Below are 19436 nucleotides of genomic sequence, written 5' to 3' on the forward strand. Positions count from 1 at the left end.
ACAAAAACTAGTCTAGGTGCCCTAAAATACAAGGGCTGAAAAATCCTATATTTCTAGGGTACCCTACCTACATTATGGAGCCCTAAATACAAGGCCCAAAAATAATGAAACCTTAATCTAATATTTACAAAGATAAGTGGGCTCATACTTAGCCCATGGGCCCGAAATCTACCCTAAGGCTCATAAGAACCCTAGGGCCTACTCTTGCATCTCTGGCCCAATCTACTTGGAGTTTTCTATCCAATGCCCTTGCGGGGTAGGATTGCATCATTCCCTCCCCCTTGAAAAGGATTTGACCTCAAATCCCGAGGTTCTTGAAACACTGGGCTTTTTTCCTCAACACCTGTAAAAAGAACAAAAACATATGTATTAGTGGTGTTTAGTATGTTGAAGTAAGGTAAGGTCTGAAAACTCATTTCCTGGGCATCTTCCCATGAAGGAACATGGTTCCTCACCAACTCAATGAGTGGTGCTACAAGTATAGAAAAATATGGGGCAAACCTTTTGTAAAAGTTTGTTAAGTCTTGGAAGCCCCAAATTTTTCTTACACTTGGTGGAGCGGGCCACTCAGGAATGACCTTTATTCTCTTAGGGTTCATGGGAACCCCTTGATCACAATTTAAAAAATTAAGAAAAGTAAAGCAATAGAACATACCTTTTTCTGTATTTTCATGTTGATTATTCCTACCAAAAAGTATGACAAACCTAAGGTGTCCCATATGAGTGCCTAAGTTTGTATTGAAACTAAAAATAAGAACAAACCTACCTAATGAGTCCCTATGTACACAAATCATGAAGATGTTAGGTGCACGAGTGATTTTACAAAAGAGTGTTGCACCACCCAAAACATTCATCACACCACCTATTTTAGGGATTTGGTGCCTAATAATACCTATTTTGGGCACCAACAAAGCACAAGGATTTAATCTCTTGCGAACCAAACCCTCATCCAACAACTCCTTTACTTGAGGATTAAACTCAAGCCTAAGAGATGTGGCAATGCTAACAAGTGTCTTTTTACAAAGGAGAAAATGTGGAGGTTGTCTAAGAAGGGAAATTTCTTTAATATTTGTCTTTATTTCAAAATGTCTTTCCTTCTTAGCTAACCTCTTGGAGGAGACACTTACCTCCTTACACTCCTCCTTAACCATTAAAGGTTGTCCTTCTTCTTGGGGGTAGATCTCTTCACTAGATTCTTCCCCTTTTGCTTCTTCACTTTTACTAGAGGAAGGTGAAGTAGTAGCCTCATCTTGGCTACTATAAATGTCTTGGCCCCTCATAATCATGGTTTTCTTGTTGGGGCATTGAGAAGTAATGTGTCCTCTTCCAAGACATTTAAAGCACTTCATGGAGCTAGTCTTCTCTTGCATACTAGCCTTAAGGGGTTGCTTTTCTATTGTCTTCCCCTTATCATCTTTGGGCTTAGAAGGTCTCACCCCTAAGATTCCTTGACCTTGGTCTTTCTTTTGATAAGAGTGAGAGCCATAAGATTTTGAAGTAGACTTCCTTTTAAGTTGTTGCTGTACCCTTATTTCCCAATCTAAATTAGCCTCTACATTGTCCTTCCCATGGAAGTATGGGAGTTTAATGTTAAACTCTTGAGGCTTTCTTTCATTTTCTCTCCTATGGGAGTGAGGTCTAAGATGTGACCTATGCCTTCCTTCATAATAGTCACGAAGTTCTTCACTTAGGCTCTTGCAAGAGTTATGACTACTATAGGAGACATGTTTTTCTCTTTTCATTTCTTTCATTATTTTTCTTCTTTCTTCCTCTCTTATTTTCTCTCTTTCATCTTGACTTATTTCTTCCACTCTTTTTTTACCTTTTTCTTTTCTCTCTTGTTTTTCTTTCCACAACTTAAGGGATCTCAACTCATCTAATATCTTATACAAGGGGTCCTTAGGAGTAGAACCCTCACCATTAACACTAGATGAAGAATGAAGACTCATGTTGGTTCCTAAGTTATGGTTCTTTCTTGTTGGGGGTTTGAAAACAAAAAGTAAAATAAACTATGGTTGAAACTAGCCAAAATAAACACTAAAAGAGGTGTGAAAGATAAGGTACAAACTAATTGGTAAAAGGCAAGCTATCTAGGCGGTTTGACAATGGAGGGTAAAGGAAATAAGCTATGAAAATAAGCAAGAAATTAAAGTGCAAGAAATGCAAACTAGGCGGATCCTAGGAGTGTTTGGATGACCTCATTTAAGGTTCCCAACAGAACACTCACTATCCTAAGGGGAAATTGCCTAAAATTATTACACACAAATGGAAGTAGGGTGACCTAGCGGAGGCTCCCAACTTACTTCCAATGAAAGGCCTTTTTGTTACAAAATTTGAAAGCAAAGCAAATTGCCAATTACAAAATTAAAAAGAAAAAAGTCCTCAATTGTGGTCGCTATTCTCTCTTTAGTGTTTCACTCAATTTGGAGTGCTTCTTAGTCCAATAGCTCTTAAGGTGGTTGGCCCCTTGCTTCTTGACTCAAATTCTTCAAGATATGGCACCAATCCTCCTTTCCAATTCCCTATATGGCAACTCACAAGCAAGGAAACAAAGAGACAAACAATAACCAAAGACCAAAAAAAATGAAATGAAAGCTAAACCAATAGATTTTTAACAAGACAAATTTCCAAGGATTATTCAATAATTAAAGCAATGAAAAGTACAAAAAAAGCAAGTTAGGACTCAAAGAGAAACCTAGAATGGCTCTAGAGTAGAGTAGAAAAACTCTAAAAAAAAGACTCAAGAAACCTCTAGTTTTGGCACTTGTTTTCACAATAATTTTCAATTGAAATTTCAGAACTAGGATTGGTATAAAATAGGCACCAATTATAGAACAAATTTTGAGCCAAAACAACAAGCACACTTTCCTTTCACTTTTTTTTTCCTGGACACTGATTTTTCTGCCAACTTGTGAGATTTTTCTTATTTTTTCCTTTAATTCAAATCGCTTGGTTATTTTTTTATAATTTTTTTCCAGATGTCTAGAAAATTCAGTAAAAGTTTCAGCTCAAAAAACGTAGTGACCAATTCCCAGTAATTTATACAAGTTTGTATGTTCAAGCTGCCAGCACCAGCGATTTCAGCCTAGAAATCAAGAGTAGTGTTTATGTTGCTTAAGGCTTGGATAGTTACAATTTGTGTTTGCTTATGCTCAATTATCTTGAATAACACAATTAAAGAGAGCTTAAGACTTATTTTGATTCACAAATCCAGCCACAACTCAGCACCACAACTCAACTTCATCATAGGCATCATGTAGGAAACTTAGAAAGCAAAAAAAAAGTTCAAGAACAAGACTACTTCTAGGAATTGATTTAGAACATGTTATGAACTAAATAACATGCATGAATTAGACTCAAAATTCAAAAGATAGGCTAAGAATGACAAGAATAGATGAACAAATATATCTAGAATTCAATCAACAAAATAAAATTCAACACAAACTTAGAACATAATGTGACAATTACTATGACTAAACATGACTCTAAGACAACATGGATTAAGTGATTTACACTTAGATTTTTGTGTTTTTTTTTCTAATCAATATTTTGGAACAAAATTTAGATCTAAAGGTTCAGCACAAGAATATTATGAATGAAAATTGATAGAACCTAAAATCAACACAAAAGCAAGATTCAAGAGTAGATCTACAAAATTTGAACCATAGAAATGCAAGAACAAGTGTAGATCTAAGATTTAATCGATTTTTTTTTTGAATCTACTCTAAACAGCACCAAACCACAAGACAATGGAGGATATACATGGAGAATAAGATGAAGAACAAGGAATTAAAGAGAATTCACCGAACAAAAAGATAGAGGAAGCAAAAGAACATCACCTAGATGAAGATGCTCTTGATACCACATGATGCAAGCTCCATTGGAGCTTGTAGGCCTAGGATCTTCTTCATCAATGGATTCCTTTGCTTCTTGGAAGATAAATGGCAGCGGAATGGAGAAGGAAGAGAGAGAGGAGACGCCACTTCAAGGAGAAGATGAGTCTAGAAGAAGCTCACCACCATAGGAGGCCATGGATAAGAGCTTGGAGGAAGAAGGAGATGAATGAAGGGAGAGGGAGAGAAGAGCACGAAATTTTGTGCTCTAAATGAGCTTTGAAATCTGAAGTTTAATATTCAAATCATCAAAGTTTCAAAAAATGCACACACATGACCTCTATTTATAGCCTAAGTGTCACACAAAATTGGAGGGAAATTCAAATTTCACTTGAATTTGTGGAGCCAAACTTTGGAGCCAAAATTTCACTAATTATGATTAGTGAATTTTAGTTATGGTTCAGCCCACTAATCCAAGATCAATTCCAAGATTCTCCACTAAGTGTGCTTAGGTGTCATGAGGCATGAAAAGCATGAAGGACATGCACAAAGTGTGACTATATGATGTGGCAATGGGGTGTAGTAAGCAAATGCTCACCTCCCCCTCTAAAATTTAATTGGATTGGGCTTCTACCAATTCAATTAAATTTATTTCCAACCACACACATCAAATATCCACTTAGTGCATGTGAAATTACAAAACTACCCCTAATACAAAAACTAGTCTAGGTGCCCTAAAATACAAGGGCTGAAAAATCCTATATTTCTAGGGTACCCTACCTACATTATGGAGCCCTAAATACAAGGCCCAAAAATAATGAAACCTTAATCTAATATTTACAAAGATAAGTGGGCTCATACTTAGCCCATGGGCCCGAAATCTACCCTAAGGCTCATAAGAACCCTAGGGCCTACTCTTGCATCTCTGGCCCAATCTACTTGGAGTTTTCTATCCAATGCCCTTGCGGGGTAGGATTGCATCACTTTCACTCCTTCTCTTCTTCCTCCTTCACTTCACTCTTTTCTTCTTCTTCCTCCTCCTCCTCTTCCTTCTCTGCGCCAACCTAGTCCACCTCATCTTCCACATCCTCTCCTACTGATTTCGATTCAAAACAGTGAGCTCGACCTTAATTTCTCATTTCTTGTTTACTAATTTAATTAACCTCTTTTTTTTAAAATAAAATTATTTTACGAGTGGAGCTGCATAGCAGGCATGTGCAAGAGATGGATACGAGGGACACACCTTGTGTACTGTTATTTTGTTTTCATCATTCTATTTTAAGAAAACCAAAAGTAAGTATTGGCTCATGGTTGTTGTATGCACTTGAATTGTAATTTTTTTCATCTGATAAATATTAATTTTTTAGTTTTGTTATAAATGTAATCTCTCTCACCTCTCTTTCCCTTTTCCAATCATGAAAAAATCAATCTTATATCTCTTTTGTATTGTAATTTGTCCTCAAACCTTAATTAATTGTGTTTCTAAACCCTAAACCCTACTTAATTAGACGCATAATGCAAGCTCTGAATTACTACCTGCAATCTAGTATACTACAAGCTTGCAAGGTGTTTGTAAAAATGCCACAATGAGGAAAAATAGTTAGTTTCCAAATGTTGTTCTCTCATTAATGGAATTTTTGGTATATGTCATGTATTAGTTCTTAATAGAAGTTAATAGTGTGAAGGTGAGAATGAGGGCCGATGCAAATAGTTAGTTTAATAACATTGTTTTATGACAATTGCATGAGGTCCTCCCCCAACAAAGAAAAACTTTAAAGCAATAATATCTCTGCCTATTATTGGTCAGAATGGAAGGGCTCACCTTTCTTATGATTCTAATTTTAGGGATCATGTTTTTGTTGATAGAGGTGGTATTCAATCAGATTTATAGGAGAAAACTGATAACATTGTTAATGCTTTTATTGGACAACTTGTTCCTGTGTCATATGAAAGCAGGGAGATATCAAATTTTGAAACTGGCTCTCAAGCTAGTCTTCATGATTCAGATGTTATAGCGGGACAATCATCTGCTCTTAAGGATAACATGCTTGTACACACAGATGCTGATAAATTGAATAGTTCAGTAGCAGTATATCCTAGTAGTTCTCAGGTTAGAGATTTTTTATTTGTCTACAAGACCCCAAGGTTAGCATGTCACTCAAATTAGTCTTTTCTATAATCATGCAGAAGTGAGAATAAATGATTATACTATTGATAGAAAAGACAGAAAGCCTGATATTCTGAAAGAGTAAGTCTTTCATATTGTCTCAATTTTATAATGACATGTTTGCCAACTATTTCATATTGTGAACATCTGCATATGCCTAATTGATTGTGGAATAGTTACCAAGGGAACATCTGCATATATATATTTTTACTTATTTTTTTTGTATATTTTCATATACGTTTTTATATAAAAAAATTATTCACGTTCAATAGAAAATATTCACGTGATTTAGATAAAAATAAACATAATTCATGTAAGTTTTTATCTACATGTTTTAAATTGAAAAATGAAATTTTTATATAAATGTTCTATCAAGTAAATTTCACAATAATGTAAAAAAGTATGAAAAATTTCAATTTGTAGAAAACTTTTAAAACAATAGAGTTGGATCTTTAGAAAGAAACTAATCCCCTCAGTATATTGAACTGAGGTGCAAATCGTAGCTAAGTTTTTTTATTTTTTTATTTTAAAGACAAACTAACACACTATTAATATGGGAGTGGAAAAGAGCTTTGCTTTGCTTGATATGTTGTATTATGCAATTAATTAGCCTTTGCACCCGTGGAAGTTGCTGCAGCTCTCTCTGGCTGAATGCTAGTGACATGGAGTATTGGGAGTTTGTCCAGGAGGAAATCAATGGTGAATCAAGCTGAATTGTTCTTGCTAACTTACCTTTATGCTTGAATTAAACGTAGTTGGTTTGTTAGGGCGAGAAACTTATTTAGATGGATTTGCCATGACAAAAATCTTTACTCTCTATACCACTAGTGTTATGTGCATTCTACTTTTAAAAAACTGTAACTTTGTTTATTATCTTGTTATATATTACTTAATGTCAATTTTCAAGAGTCATGCTTTAAATGAATGACTATATGTTCTAAATTATTACAGTTTTAAATTGCCTTCTAGCTTGACATTCATATTACTTAAACCTTCTATTTCAGTATTTCCCTTCTTTCATTCATCTTGCTATAGGGCATGCAATGGATAAATTTCTTAACACTTGTTTCATTAAAAATAAGTTTAGAAATGAAGTTGTCTTGAACAGAAAACATGGCAAAGGTTGAACACTTCAAATGTAGTTCATGATGCCATCCCTCATACACATGAAAGAATAGGTCATCCAATGCACATCAAGGTAACTAACTTTAATGGACATGTTCATTTGCTACTCCAAATGCATTTGTACCTACTTGGAAAAATTCTGTAGACCCAAGAAGGAAGGTAATTAATGGACATTGCTTCTTCTTTTGATATGTAGGATTCTTAGAGTGCCTGAATTTGGGATTCTGAACTAAAATGGCATCTATAGTTTACTTATTAATAATTCTACTTACTTCTTCAAAGCCATCTATATATAGTTTACTTAAGTGTGTGAATTGTTATAAATCATCACTTACCTTTTATGTGTTCATTTTTGCCCCTATTATATTTTTTACATCACATATATATGCAGGATTATGGTAGGACTACCATCTATGGAGAACAGGGAAAAGATTTTGAGGAATCTTTTGGCAAAAGAAAAGGTGGACAACGAAGTTGAGTTTAAGGAACTTGCAATTATGACAGAAGGATATACTGGAAGTGATCTAAAGGTTGCTACTATTCTTTTATATTGTTCACATTGGATATAACACTATCTTGTAACAAGTGCTTTTTGTTTTCTATGCTTTTAATTATATCATTTATTCATTGTCAACCTGTCCATTGTAGAACTTGTGCACAAATGCTACTTATCGGCCTGCTAGAGAGCTAATTCAGCAAGAGAGGCTAAAGAGTCTGGTAAGTGGCACTTGTATAATTTATTTTGAGTTTAATTGGTATGACTTAAAAAATTATGCTCTTATATTTATTAGATATCTTTCATAGGGGTATTGAAATTTTGAAATCAGATTACTTAACAACATTTAGTTAGTTCCTGCCTGCTTACTAAAATTCATTCATTTATAATACATATTATTGAGAGTCATATGGTGATGGTCTCATAACTCTTTCCTTGCTAATTCATTACTGCTATTTTTTAATTTATTAGAGGAGACTTAATTCATTTAATTGAAATTGGTTAGTTAGTTCGTTAATTTTTGGTTACCACTTGGAGTATCACGTGATGTTGAGGACATGTGGGAAACAATTTTTTATTGTGTATAATTTTTTATTAAGAGTCTAGGAAAGTAAATAAAATAATAATAATTTATTTAAGTTAAAATTAGTTTATACGTAAGTTAAAAATATTTTTTTAAGAAATTAATACAAGAGTGTCTACAAATTAATTTATGTAGAAGCTAATTTTAGTTTATGAAAAAATAGAAAAAGTTTATTTTATTTTATTTTTTTCTTTTGCAAGTGTTTCTAGAAAAATTTACTTAAACATGCTCTAAAGAAGCTAAATCTACCATTTTATGATAATTCTGGCTAAAATAGAAAAGTTGCATACAAATAAAAAAGTTACTACATTTTTTTTCTAGAAAAAAACAATGATACATGCCTGATTCTTTTTTTTATATATAAATGAAGTTGTATGAGAAGGGCACTTGGTGTGGTGGGTCTTCCTAATCCATTGAAGAGAAATTATTAAAATATGAAGTCTGCTTTTATCTAAATCACCCTTATTTATCCAGATTAAGACATCCTTTAGTAGAATATAGGAAGCTGCAAAGTTCCCTCTTTTGGGGTAGAGTCAATTCATCAATTAGGAGTTGGTGAGAGAATGGAAGCCACATAGCGGAACAATTCAAAGGTGGTGTTAATTGATTCTTTGCAGTCATGGGAGTTCCACGTCAACCAAGCCTACAATCAGAATACTCCTGTAAGACACTCATTTTATGCCAAAGTTTGGATCTTTTTTATTTTTTCAACCCTGGTCTGGAAAGAGTGTGCAAAAGGGGCATTTATGCTTCAAGTTATTTACAAAATCCATTTTTGACTATGATTATGTATTTTTGGTTTTCAATGTTTGTTTTAATTTGTCTTCTTGTTCTTCCTTGTGGATATGGTATATTAACTTATGGCTTATGTATTTTGTGGGATCGATGGATCAATATGGGTTGCTGATATATATTATTTTTAATTATTTATATTTTTTCTGATGGGATATCAACCAGAAAAAGTATAAATAATTAAAAATAATATATAATTCAAATATGGTGCTTACGTCAGCACCATCTTTGAAAGTACGCATTCTAAGACGGTGCTTACATCAGCAACGTCTTAGAATGTCTACTTTCAAAGATGTTGCTGAGGTAAGCACCGTCTTAGAATGTGTACTTTCAAAGATGGTGCTTACCTCAGCAACGTCTTAGAATGCCTACTTTCAAAGACGTTGTTGAGGTAAGTACCATCTTTGAAAGTTGTTCACTTTCAAAGACGGTGTTTTGGGACCCGTCGTTGAAATTTTTAAGTTTCGACGACATTACATTCAACGACGTTCGAAAAATGACGTTGTATCCCCAAACTAACCGTCATAGAGTCGCTTTTTTCTTGTAGTGCACTTCGCATCCAGTGGGCATTTTAATGATGTTAGACCATTGGAAACAGAGAGATTGAAGGCGCTTCGCATCCAGTGGGCACAGTATTATCTAAAAGTTAGAAATCAAACATAGGATGTTAGGAAACTATGTAACTTTAGGCTACTTAATTAGTTTACCATAGCTTGTATTACATTTTTTACAATTATGGTTTCATTTTAACATTGAATAATCTTTGTTGATAGTCATTCATAGTTATCAATTGATTTTTTAAAAACAAAAATAATCGCCAACCCCAAAAGAATCTAACCTACAATAACAATAGGAGACTTGATTAAAAAAGAAAAGGAGGGAAAAAGACCAGCTAAAGTAGTGTGAATGATTGCTATCTAACCTGTAGTAGAGAAAATAAAAGATGTGGGAACGTGAATAGTTTTTCATTTGTCCTTGCAATCGAAACAATCGATGTCACCTCTGTTGTTCTTCCATTTACATTTCTTGCCTATGGCTTTGCACTCACTACAGTTTGCTTTGAACCATCTCAAATTCAACTGATTCTTATGCATCTCATATGCTGAAACATGCGCAATGATGTCAAACATTTTGGTATGGCATGTTAGGTCCAATCTGAGCACATTATCGCCAGGATCAAAAACATAAATCGGACAGGAAATCATATCTTGTGAGTCTGCATAGTACCACTGCTCCAAGTTTCTCAGATGTTGATGCTCAACTGAAGAACAGTTGAAGAAGCTCAACTTACTTGTTTTTGCTCCATCCTAAAATTTGTAAGGATGAATGAGAGAATTGTTGATTTGTAGAAACTTCTTTGAAAGACAGTTTTTCGGGTCAGTCAACTCAATTTTATGATTTTTGTAGTCTATGTAACTGACATGCATGGAGTTTTACGGAAGAGAGAACGAGCATAGTCTCATTCTTTTCAGCACAATGTAGACAAAACCCTGGATAGTCACATTCATCTTCCATTCCCTTGACGAGTTTGAGGGAAATCTGATAGCTGGTTTGCCAGAGCCACAAGACGATTCCCCATACTCATTGTGACCACTTCCACTTTTGATAAGGAGAAGGATTAGCAATAGCTTGATCAGTATGGAATCACCTTGGAGGGGCAGCACACTAGGCTTTGTCATCCCAGCAATGAGGTTTGTTTTCTTTTGGAAAAATACAACGCGATGTGTCCTATTAATTTTGCCTTGGGCCAATACACAACCAATATTTAAGTTAATTGTGTATTTAAGACTTAATCTATTGTGTGTATTTTTTTTTATTGAAGATTAATTTTTGTTGACTAGAGACCCAAAATGATCATCTTTAATGAGATCTCTCATTTCAATCATACTTTTTCATTCACAAAACTCAAGAACTTAATTAAGGAAACTGGGTTAGGATCACTCGAGCCAATGAGTTGCTAATACTATCATGTATCTTTAAATAAGATTTCTTGACAAAGAATCCATGACTTTTTATTTAAAGACAAACTAATAGATCATTAAGATATTTATTTTATTTAATTAATTTTATAAATATTATTTTACAAGTATTATTAGTATTTTACAAGAGTTTTTTTATTTTTTTTGTATTATTAGTATTGTTAGTAATTTTATAAATACTTTTATAAATACTATTTTACAAGAGTTATTGATTTTTCTGAATTATAAAAATTTATCAAATAAAATAAAATAAATTATTTAAATTTTACATGAATTTATTTTATTATAAATTTTATTTTAATATAAATTAATAAATTAGTAGATAAAAATTTGTTATTATTTTATAATTTTTTAAAAAAATACATAAACTAATATATAGATTAATTAAAAAATTATTTTACGTGATTTATACAAATTAAGTAAATTTAAAATAATATAAAATATAAAAATTTAAATTTTTTTAATATTTATATTAAAAAAATATTTCACATATTTTTTATAAATTAAATAAAAAAATTTAAATAAATAATTTACATATGAAAATAAATTTACATATTTTGTATATTAAAAACAATTTACAAAATAATTTAGGTAGATAATTTATATATATATATATATATATATATATATATATATATATATATATATATATTAATTTATGAAATTTAATTATAAATTGATAAAATAAAAATAAAAATATGTAAACTATTTAAAATAAAATTATATAAAATAAAATAAAAAAAATATTTATATATTAATTTTTTTTTAATTTTATAAATTTTTTAATTTTTAAAAAATAATAATTCTGAATTAGTGATACATACCAAATAGTATTTATAAAGTTAATTAAATATAACAAGTATCTTAATGAATTATTATCCTATTTTTAATAAAAAGTCAAGTAACAGTCAACTAACGAAAGGATAAATATTATTTAATCTAAAAAATAAAAGAACCAAATGTTTTGATTTAGAAATTTGAAAATTAAAATGTGAATTTGAAATTATAAGAGAACAAAAATTATAATTTAACTTATATTTTATATTCTCACATATTTTTATGTTTGATTTTTATATTAAAATCAATTGCAGAAACCAGAGAGAAAATGGGATAACGTGGTTTCTCAATCCAAGTCTACCCGTGTTTGGATTCATGTGGCGCTTAGGGCATGACTTGCGTCATTCGTGAAGCAACGAGTAAATTGGACGTGATTTTTTAGTAGATGTGACTTGAAAACTCTACAGAAACAAATACTTCATTTTCAATTCTCAATACTATTATTACTATTCCTTTAATTAAGGGTTTTTCACAAAAATTTAAATTTATGACTTTTTATTTAAAGACGTAGTAATAGATTATTAAGACATTATTTTATTTTATTAATTTTATAAATACTAATTTATGTGCATTATTATTTAAGAGTTATTAATTTTTTTTAATTATAAAAATTTATTAAATAAAATAAAATATTTAATATTTAGTTTTACATGTGTTTTTTAATATAAAAGTTTATTATAATACATATTAATAAATTATTAGATATAATATAATTTAAAAAGATTACATAAACTAATTTATAAATTAATAAAAAAATTATTTTATGTAATTTATAGAAATTAAGTAAATTTAAAATAATATAAATATACAAAATAATTTTTTTACTTCTTATAATTAAAATAAAAATTTGTATTATTTATATATAAAAATAAATTTGCATATTTTTTATACATTACATAAAATAATTTACATATTACTTTGTGAAATTTTCTTAATTTATATAATAGGTGTTAAAAATTTATTTGCTAAATAAATTTTTTATAATTAAAATGAAAATATTAACAAGTTTCTAAAAAATTAAATATTAAAGCTTATTAATTTATATAATTAGAATAAGAATAATTTACATATTAAATTAAATTTACATAATTTGTATACTTTACATATTAATTGATTGATATAATTATATTGATTTATATAATTAGAAGAAAAATAATTTGTATATTAAAATCAATTTAAAAAATAATATATGAATATAATTAATATATTAATTTATTTAAATTAATTATAAATTAATAAAATTAAAATAAAATATGCAAACTATTTTAAAAAATATAAAATAAAATTAAAAATATTTTTATAATTGTTAACTATTGATACATACCAAATAATGTTTACAATATTGACTAAACATGAAAAATATTTTAATAAATTATTACTTTTTCAATAAAAGGTCAATTAATAGTGATGAAAGAATAAAAATTATTTATTCTAGAAAATAGAGAATAGAATGACCTGTCTTAATTTAAAAATAAGAAAATCAAAATGGTGAATTTAAAATTGTAAGAGAATTAAAATTACCATATAATCTATATATTATATATTCCCACATATTTTTATGTTTCATTTTTATATTAAAATCAGTTGAAACCAGATAAAAAAAAATGGGATTAAGGCCAAGTCTATCCCATGTTGCGCTTACGACATGACTTGCGTCATTCCTGAAGCAACGACTAGTAAATTGGACGTGATTTTTGGGTAGATCTGACTTGGAATTGAAGCATTATACAAACACATACTTTGTCGTCGTAAATATTATCACAGATTTTGTTGAAGGAAATATGTGGTTCCTTATATATTTCAAGTCTGTGTTTGAAATTTAAAGATCTAACTTCGATTTGTATGCACATCAAACAGTTTGGGGGTCATGTGGAGAGAGGGAGCGTTATTGGTGGTCCTGCTGCTGCTGCTCCTCCTAGTCCAGCAAAATTGTGCTACCAAGGATGAGCAAGAGCATGGTTGCCCTCCTTCTTCCTGTGGCAAAATCACCAGCATAACTTATCCATTTCGATTAAAAGGTGACCCAAAAAGCTGCGGCCACAACAGGTACGAGCTAGCTTGTGAAAATAATGTTACAGTGTTATATTTGTACTCCGGGAAATATCATGTACAGGCAATCAACTACAACAACTTCACAGTCCGAGTGGTTGATCCCGGAGTTCAACAACAAAACTACTCTTCCCTTCCACGCTATTTCTTGTCACAATCCAATTTCAGTGATTCCTATAGTGACGCCACGGATCCATACCAAGCCGGTCTAAAACCAATTAACAATTGGGCATGGCTCATTTTCCAGCATGTAGTGTTTATGAATTGTAGCCACCCAGTGACCTACAATCGTAAATATGTGGATACTGCTCCCTGCGTCAACTCTGACTCCAAAGGCTATTACATATACTCTATTGCTGGTGACTTAAAAGCACATGACTTTGAAGTTGGTTGTCACGTAAAGCTGGTTGCTCTCACATCTTGGTGGGGTTTCGACACAAACAATCATTCCTACACTGCCATGCACACGGGGCTAGTCTACGGATTCGAGATTTCATGGATGCACCTCGCCTGTGATAATCATTGTCGATATAAATATGGACGTTTATATAGATATGGATATGGAAATGGAAATAGATACTGCTATTTCGACTATTCCATCCAGAACCTTCGATGCCCTCTGTGTAATCGCCAACGTTCCCGCATTATATGTGGTAAAAGAAGCCAAAATTATTATCATTATGAATTTCTTCTGATCATCATCGATCACTTGCCAAATTTAAAATATTTGTTCCCTTTAGGATGCCAATTATTATTAACATTTTATTTTTAATCATTGTCATATAACTCATTTTGAACATCCAACCGATATATTAAGGTCTATTTACTTTAGTTTTTTATTCTTCTGTTTTCACTTTTAATATATAAAACTGTCATTTTATTTTTCAATCCGTTCTTGTTTATAAATATTTGCACAGAAATAGAGAAAACAAAGAAACTTGTTTTCAATATTTATTGTACTAATATTTGAAAAAACAAAACATAGTGGAAACACTATATATGGTAGTTTTCCAAATTAAAAATGGAATAAGAAATAACAATAGAAGTAAATGGGTTGTTAAATTCGAATAATTGTACTTTATTACGACAGTATTTGTACGTTCTTTCTAAATTTGTGGAGTTGTCATGTTAAATTAAATTAATACTTCTTATTTAATTAATTATTTGATGAAAGGAAAATATATTTCTTTAATTTCTTTAAATTATTATACATAACTAGATATTTTCAAATCATTCGTAACCATCTTTAATTATTTAACCAATTAATTTTTGAGATTTTTCAAAACAAAGTTTCAAACATCTATATTTATATTTTAATTTATATTTACTATGATTAAACATCATTCTAGAATTTCAATCAAATTTTAGACAAAGGAGTTTTTATTTATTGGGGTTCTCCAATTTACCCGAAATAAAAATGGGATTAAACTACTCCATCATACTTGTCACTTGATTGGTGTAATTAATACTTACAATCAATCATCTTAAACTACGGAAGAGAATTGTACCAATGTAATGGTTTGTTTAATCCTATTTTGCCTTTGGGATAAGTTAGATGATTTTTTTTTTTTTTTACCTTATTACTTGCCAAACAAATATTATATTTGACCAGTATTTATAAGTTGTGCATTAAAAAAATCATTTATTGTTTTTAAATAAGAGAAAGCTTTTATACTTCTTAATGGCTATGACCTTTATGAAATTACGTACTCAGGTATTCTTCTTTGTCTAGTTTTTGAGATCAACAGGATTTAAATTGATATTTTTCTTCAATTTTTTGGTGATACAGGAATACTGGAAATACTGCTATTCGTTGCCGGTGGTAAGAATTTTATCATCTTAATTTACCTATCCTTTAATTATTACATTACCAAGAATTAGTTTTGATGCTTTATATATGACGACCTTAATCATAAAATAATATACTTATTAATTTTTACATAATTTATTAACTCTGTCAATATACATAATTTCAAGTTCCTTAACTATGTAATAAAATATTACTACACACATGTGAATTGTCTCAGCGTGTATACCAATTGTAAGGGATGGCCTTTTTTTTGGTTTGGTGGGGCTCTGGTTATCTTCTATTTATTCTCATCTTCTATTTAATTAAAAATAAGAAGATTTTTTTTAATAACTTATTTACAAAAGAATATTGTATTGTATTATCAATAAAATACTTAAACAATTAGGCTAAGAAAAAATTTAAGATCAAAATATGCTAGGACAATTATTTCTGTTATGATTATGTTGCCCGATAAATTTTACATTTTTTTTTACTTTTTCTTTCATTTCTTTATTCGTCCATCTCACTAGGAATGCAAGGAGTTGAAACGAGATGACCCTTTGTCGATCCTCTTTTTCTCCTTGGATTTTCACTTCGTATTCTTGCCACATTGATTCGGGTGACAGCAAATCTTTTTCTCCTTGGATTTTCACTGATCTCGTTCGTATTCTTATCTTTAAAGATATTTTTAATATATTTTTATTATAAAAATAGCTCATATTTAACCGTTATCAGTATCTTTTGGATATTTTAATCTTTTCTTTTGGTATCTGTAATAACTGCTAAATAAATATTTTCAATATATTTTTATTTAAAGATATTTTCAATATAATAGTTATTACTCTTTAAAATTTTATGTCTATTGTATGGATAGATGTATCAATTATTTTTTTTACTGTGTTTTTTAGTTTATTTTAATACTACTAACTAATTTTCTTATTTTTTAATAAACGAACATAACAAAAAATATCAACAACACATAAATTTAACTACAAAAGTACATACAAAGTAACTAAAAATTTATACTTTAATTTTATCCAATTTTTTTATTTTTCTTTATTTGTATATTTTTTCTTTAAAAAAATAAAAAACAAAATTATAAAATTTAATTTAATAAATAAGAAATTTTAACTAATTAGAAAATTATATAATATAATATTTATATTTTAAAATATTTTAAATTAAAAAAAATAAAAAGGTGAGAGAAAGTCTCAAATATTATAGATTGAAAATTAAATTGTAAAATAGTATAAATTGAGAAAAAGTAAAAAAAAAAAATGTGTATTTACGAAAAATAGAAAACCTGAACCACGTCTCTGTATGCGTGCTTTTCTGTACCTCTGGTACCTTTCGTTATAATATATCTTAAAGTTTTGCTGAACAAACGAAAAACTTTGACTACCATTAGTCAATTTGGTCTTAGATGCACATTAATGTTAAAGACAAAATTTAGTTATACATACCAACGTCAACAACCAAATTGATTGATATTTGTTTAAGTTAGATTTTTTTTTTAAAGTTACAAGCTAGCTATCTGAATGGATAGTATCAATTTTAAGAGCCAAATTGGTCTTTTACTTTAACAAATACCATATTGCATTTTACACTAACTGGGTAATCAAATGATTCTTTACCATGATATTTATTGACTCTAAGTAATTTTCTTGTAGCTGCCGAAATGGTCATTATGTTATTATGGCCATGCAAACTTTTGTTTGGGGTGCCACTGTTTATTACACTTTTTATACGTAAATGGAGAAAAAGACATATGTCAATATACGAAAGTATTGAAAATTATCTAGAACAAAATAATTTGATGCCTATTAGATACTCATACAAGGAAATTAAGAAGATGACCGGAGGTTTTAAAGAAAAGTTGGGTGAAGGAGGATATGGCTATGTGTTCAAGGGAAAATTGTGTAGCGGGTCTTGTGTAGCAATAAAAATGTTAGGTAAATCAAAAGGAAATGGCCAAGATTTTATTAGTGAAGTTGCAACCGCCGGAAGAATACATCATCAAAATGTAGTACAATTAATTGGATTTTGTGTCCAGGGGTCAAAACGTGCTCTTGTCTATGAATTCATGCCCAATGGATCTCTTGATAAACTTATTTTTTCCAAAGATGGAAGTATACATTTAAGCTATGACAAAATATATAACATATCAATTGGAGTGGCTCGTGGAATTGCTTATCTCCACCATGGGTGTGAGATGCAGATTTTGCATTTCGATATCAAGCCTCACAACATCCTATTAGATGAAAACTTCACCCCAAAGGTCTCTGACTTTGGATTAGCAAAGCTATATCCAATTGATAATAGCATTGTCACAATGACAACAACAAGGGGTACAATTGGGTATATGGCTCCAGAATTATTTTATAATAATATTGGAGGAATATCCCATAAGGCTGATGTTTATAGCTATGGAATGCTTTTGATGGAGATGGCAAGCAAGAGGAAAAATCTAAATCCCCATGCAGAGCGTTCAAGCCAACTTTTCTTTCCCTTTTGGATTTATAATCATATTGGAGATGAGGAAGATATAGAAATGGAAGATGTCACAGAGGAGGAAAAGAAAATAGCAAAGAAGATGATCATAGTTGCACTTTGGTGTATACAATTGAAACCGAATGATCGTCCCTCAATGAATAAAGTAATCGAAATGCTTGAAGGAGACATTGAGAACTTGGAAATACCTCCAAAGCCATCTTTATATCCAGGTGAAATGATCACAAAGGATGAAAAAATCAACACTAACGAGATAATATCAAGTGACTTCAGTAGTTCTTATTGTTCTATGTAAATTAACCCCTAGCTTGGTGAAGTACACAATTTGGCAATGCACGATAAATATTTATTTGCATCCCCTTATTGTTTTGAACACTTGTCCATTCGTACATAACTGTTCACTTGTTTATCTTGTTTCCTATTAATTTACATCTCAAAGGTTAAAAAATGGGTTATCAATTTTTTTCTTCAAAATTTCCAAATATGGAATCATGTTAGCAACTCACTCTACTAGAATATGCATGATGATATTCACAAATTTTAATGTAGGATTATATTTGTCTTGTCTACTTTAATTTCATATATATTGGGTTAGTGTAGCTTCTACAACATCTAACAATGTTTAACCTTATATTCTTACGAGGATAAGAAAAAAAAATATCTTAAAAAATACAAAAAGAATAATAGTATAGTGTTTTGTTAGTATATTTAATTTGTTAATTTATCTGTCTTTTAATATCAGTTTATTTTTATAACTGATCTAAAAAGTTAACTTATTAGTTCAATTATAAAAATAATCGATCTAAAAAGTATATATTTTAAATCAATTATAATTATGATCAATCTAAAACGTTTTTTTTTTAAAAAACAAATATGATACATTGTTTTTTAAAAACAGACACAAAAACCACACACAACACACATTTAACATTAAGACTATATGCAAAGTCTATTATTATTGCTATGAAGAACAATTCTTAATAAAATTTATACAAGCAAGACAAAACTATTAAAGAAATGGAATAGGATTAACTAATCTACCCTAGACATGACTGATAAAAAAGAAAATAGAAACCATTAAGTCATTACATAATCACGGAATACCTGCTCAAATGGATTAAAGCCACTGTAGCCTACAAAAGCCGAGCTTTCTCGGTTTACATACGCATCATGACCAATCTACATATCCATGTTAAACTAAATCAAAGCAAAGAGATTGACAATAAAAAAGATAAAATAACAATGAACTCAAAAATAAAAGGAAATGTCATTGTT

The 19436-nt window shown here is 30.1% G+C and overlaps 2 protein-coding genes across 3 annotated transcripts; both read left to right on the forward strand.

Annotated features, from left to right (window-relative positions):
- Positions 1-7216: 7216 nt before the first annotated feature.
- On the forward strand, positions 7217-9134 carry LOC114383216 (ATPase family AAA domain-containing protein 1-A-like). 2 transcript variants are annotated; one of them, XM_028342842.1, is made up of 4 exons: positions 7217-7284; positions 7517-7655; positions 7774-7842; positions 8575-9134. In XM_028342842.1, exons 2-4 carry the CDS (start codon positions 7521-7523, stop codon positions 8611-8613), a joined length of 243 nt encoding a protein of 80 aa, XP_028198643.1. In that variant the 5' UTR covers positions 7217-7284; positions 7517-7520; the 3' UTR covers positions 8614-9134. The 2 variants fall into 2 exon arrangements, with proteins under 2 accessions (XP_028198643.1, XP_028198644.1); XM_028342843.1 differs by having other exon boundaries at positions 8679-9134.
- Positions 9135-13581: 4447 nt separating this feature from the next.
- On the forward strand, positions 13582-18534 carry LOC114384270 (rust resistance kinase Lr10-like). The gene is made up of 3 exons (XM_028343929.1): positions 13582-14514; positions 15651-15683; positions 17321-18534. The coding sequence occupies exons 1-3, from the start codon at positions 13680-13682 to the stop codon at positions 18454-18456; spliced, it is 2004 nt and encodes a 667-aa protein (XP_028199730.1). The 5' UTR covers positions 13582-13679; the 3' UTR covers positions 18457-18534.
- Positions 18535-19436: the final 902 nt, after the last annotated feature.

Source organism: Glycine soja, chromosome 14 (assembly GCF_004193775.1).
Source record: "Glycine soja cultivar W05 chromosome 14, ASM419377v2, whole genome shotgun sequence".
Lineage (NCBI taxonomy): Eukaryota > Viridiplantae > Streptophyta > Magnoliopsida > Fabales > Fabaceae > Glycine > Glycine soja.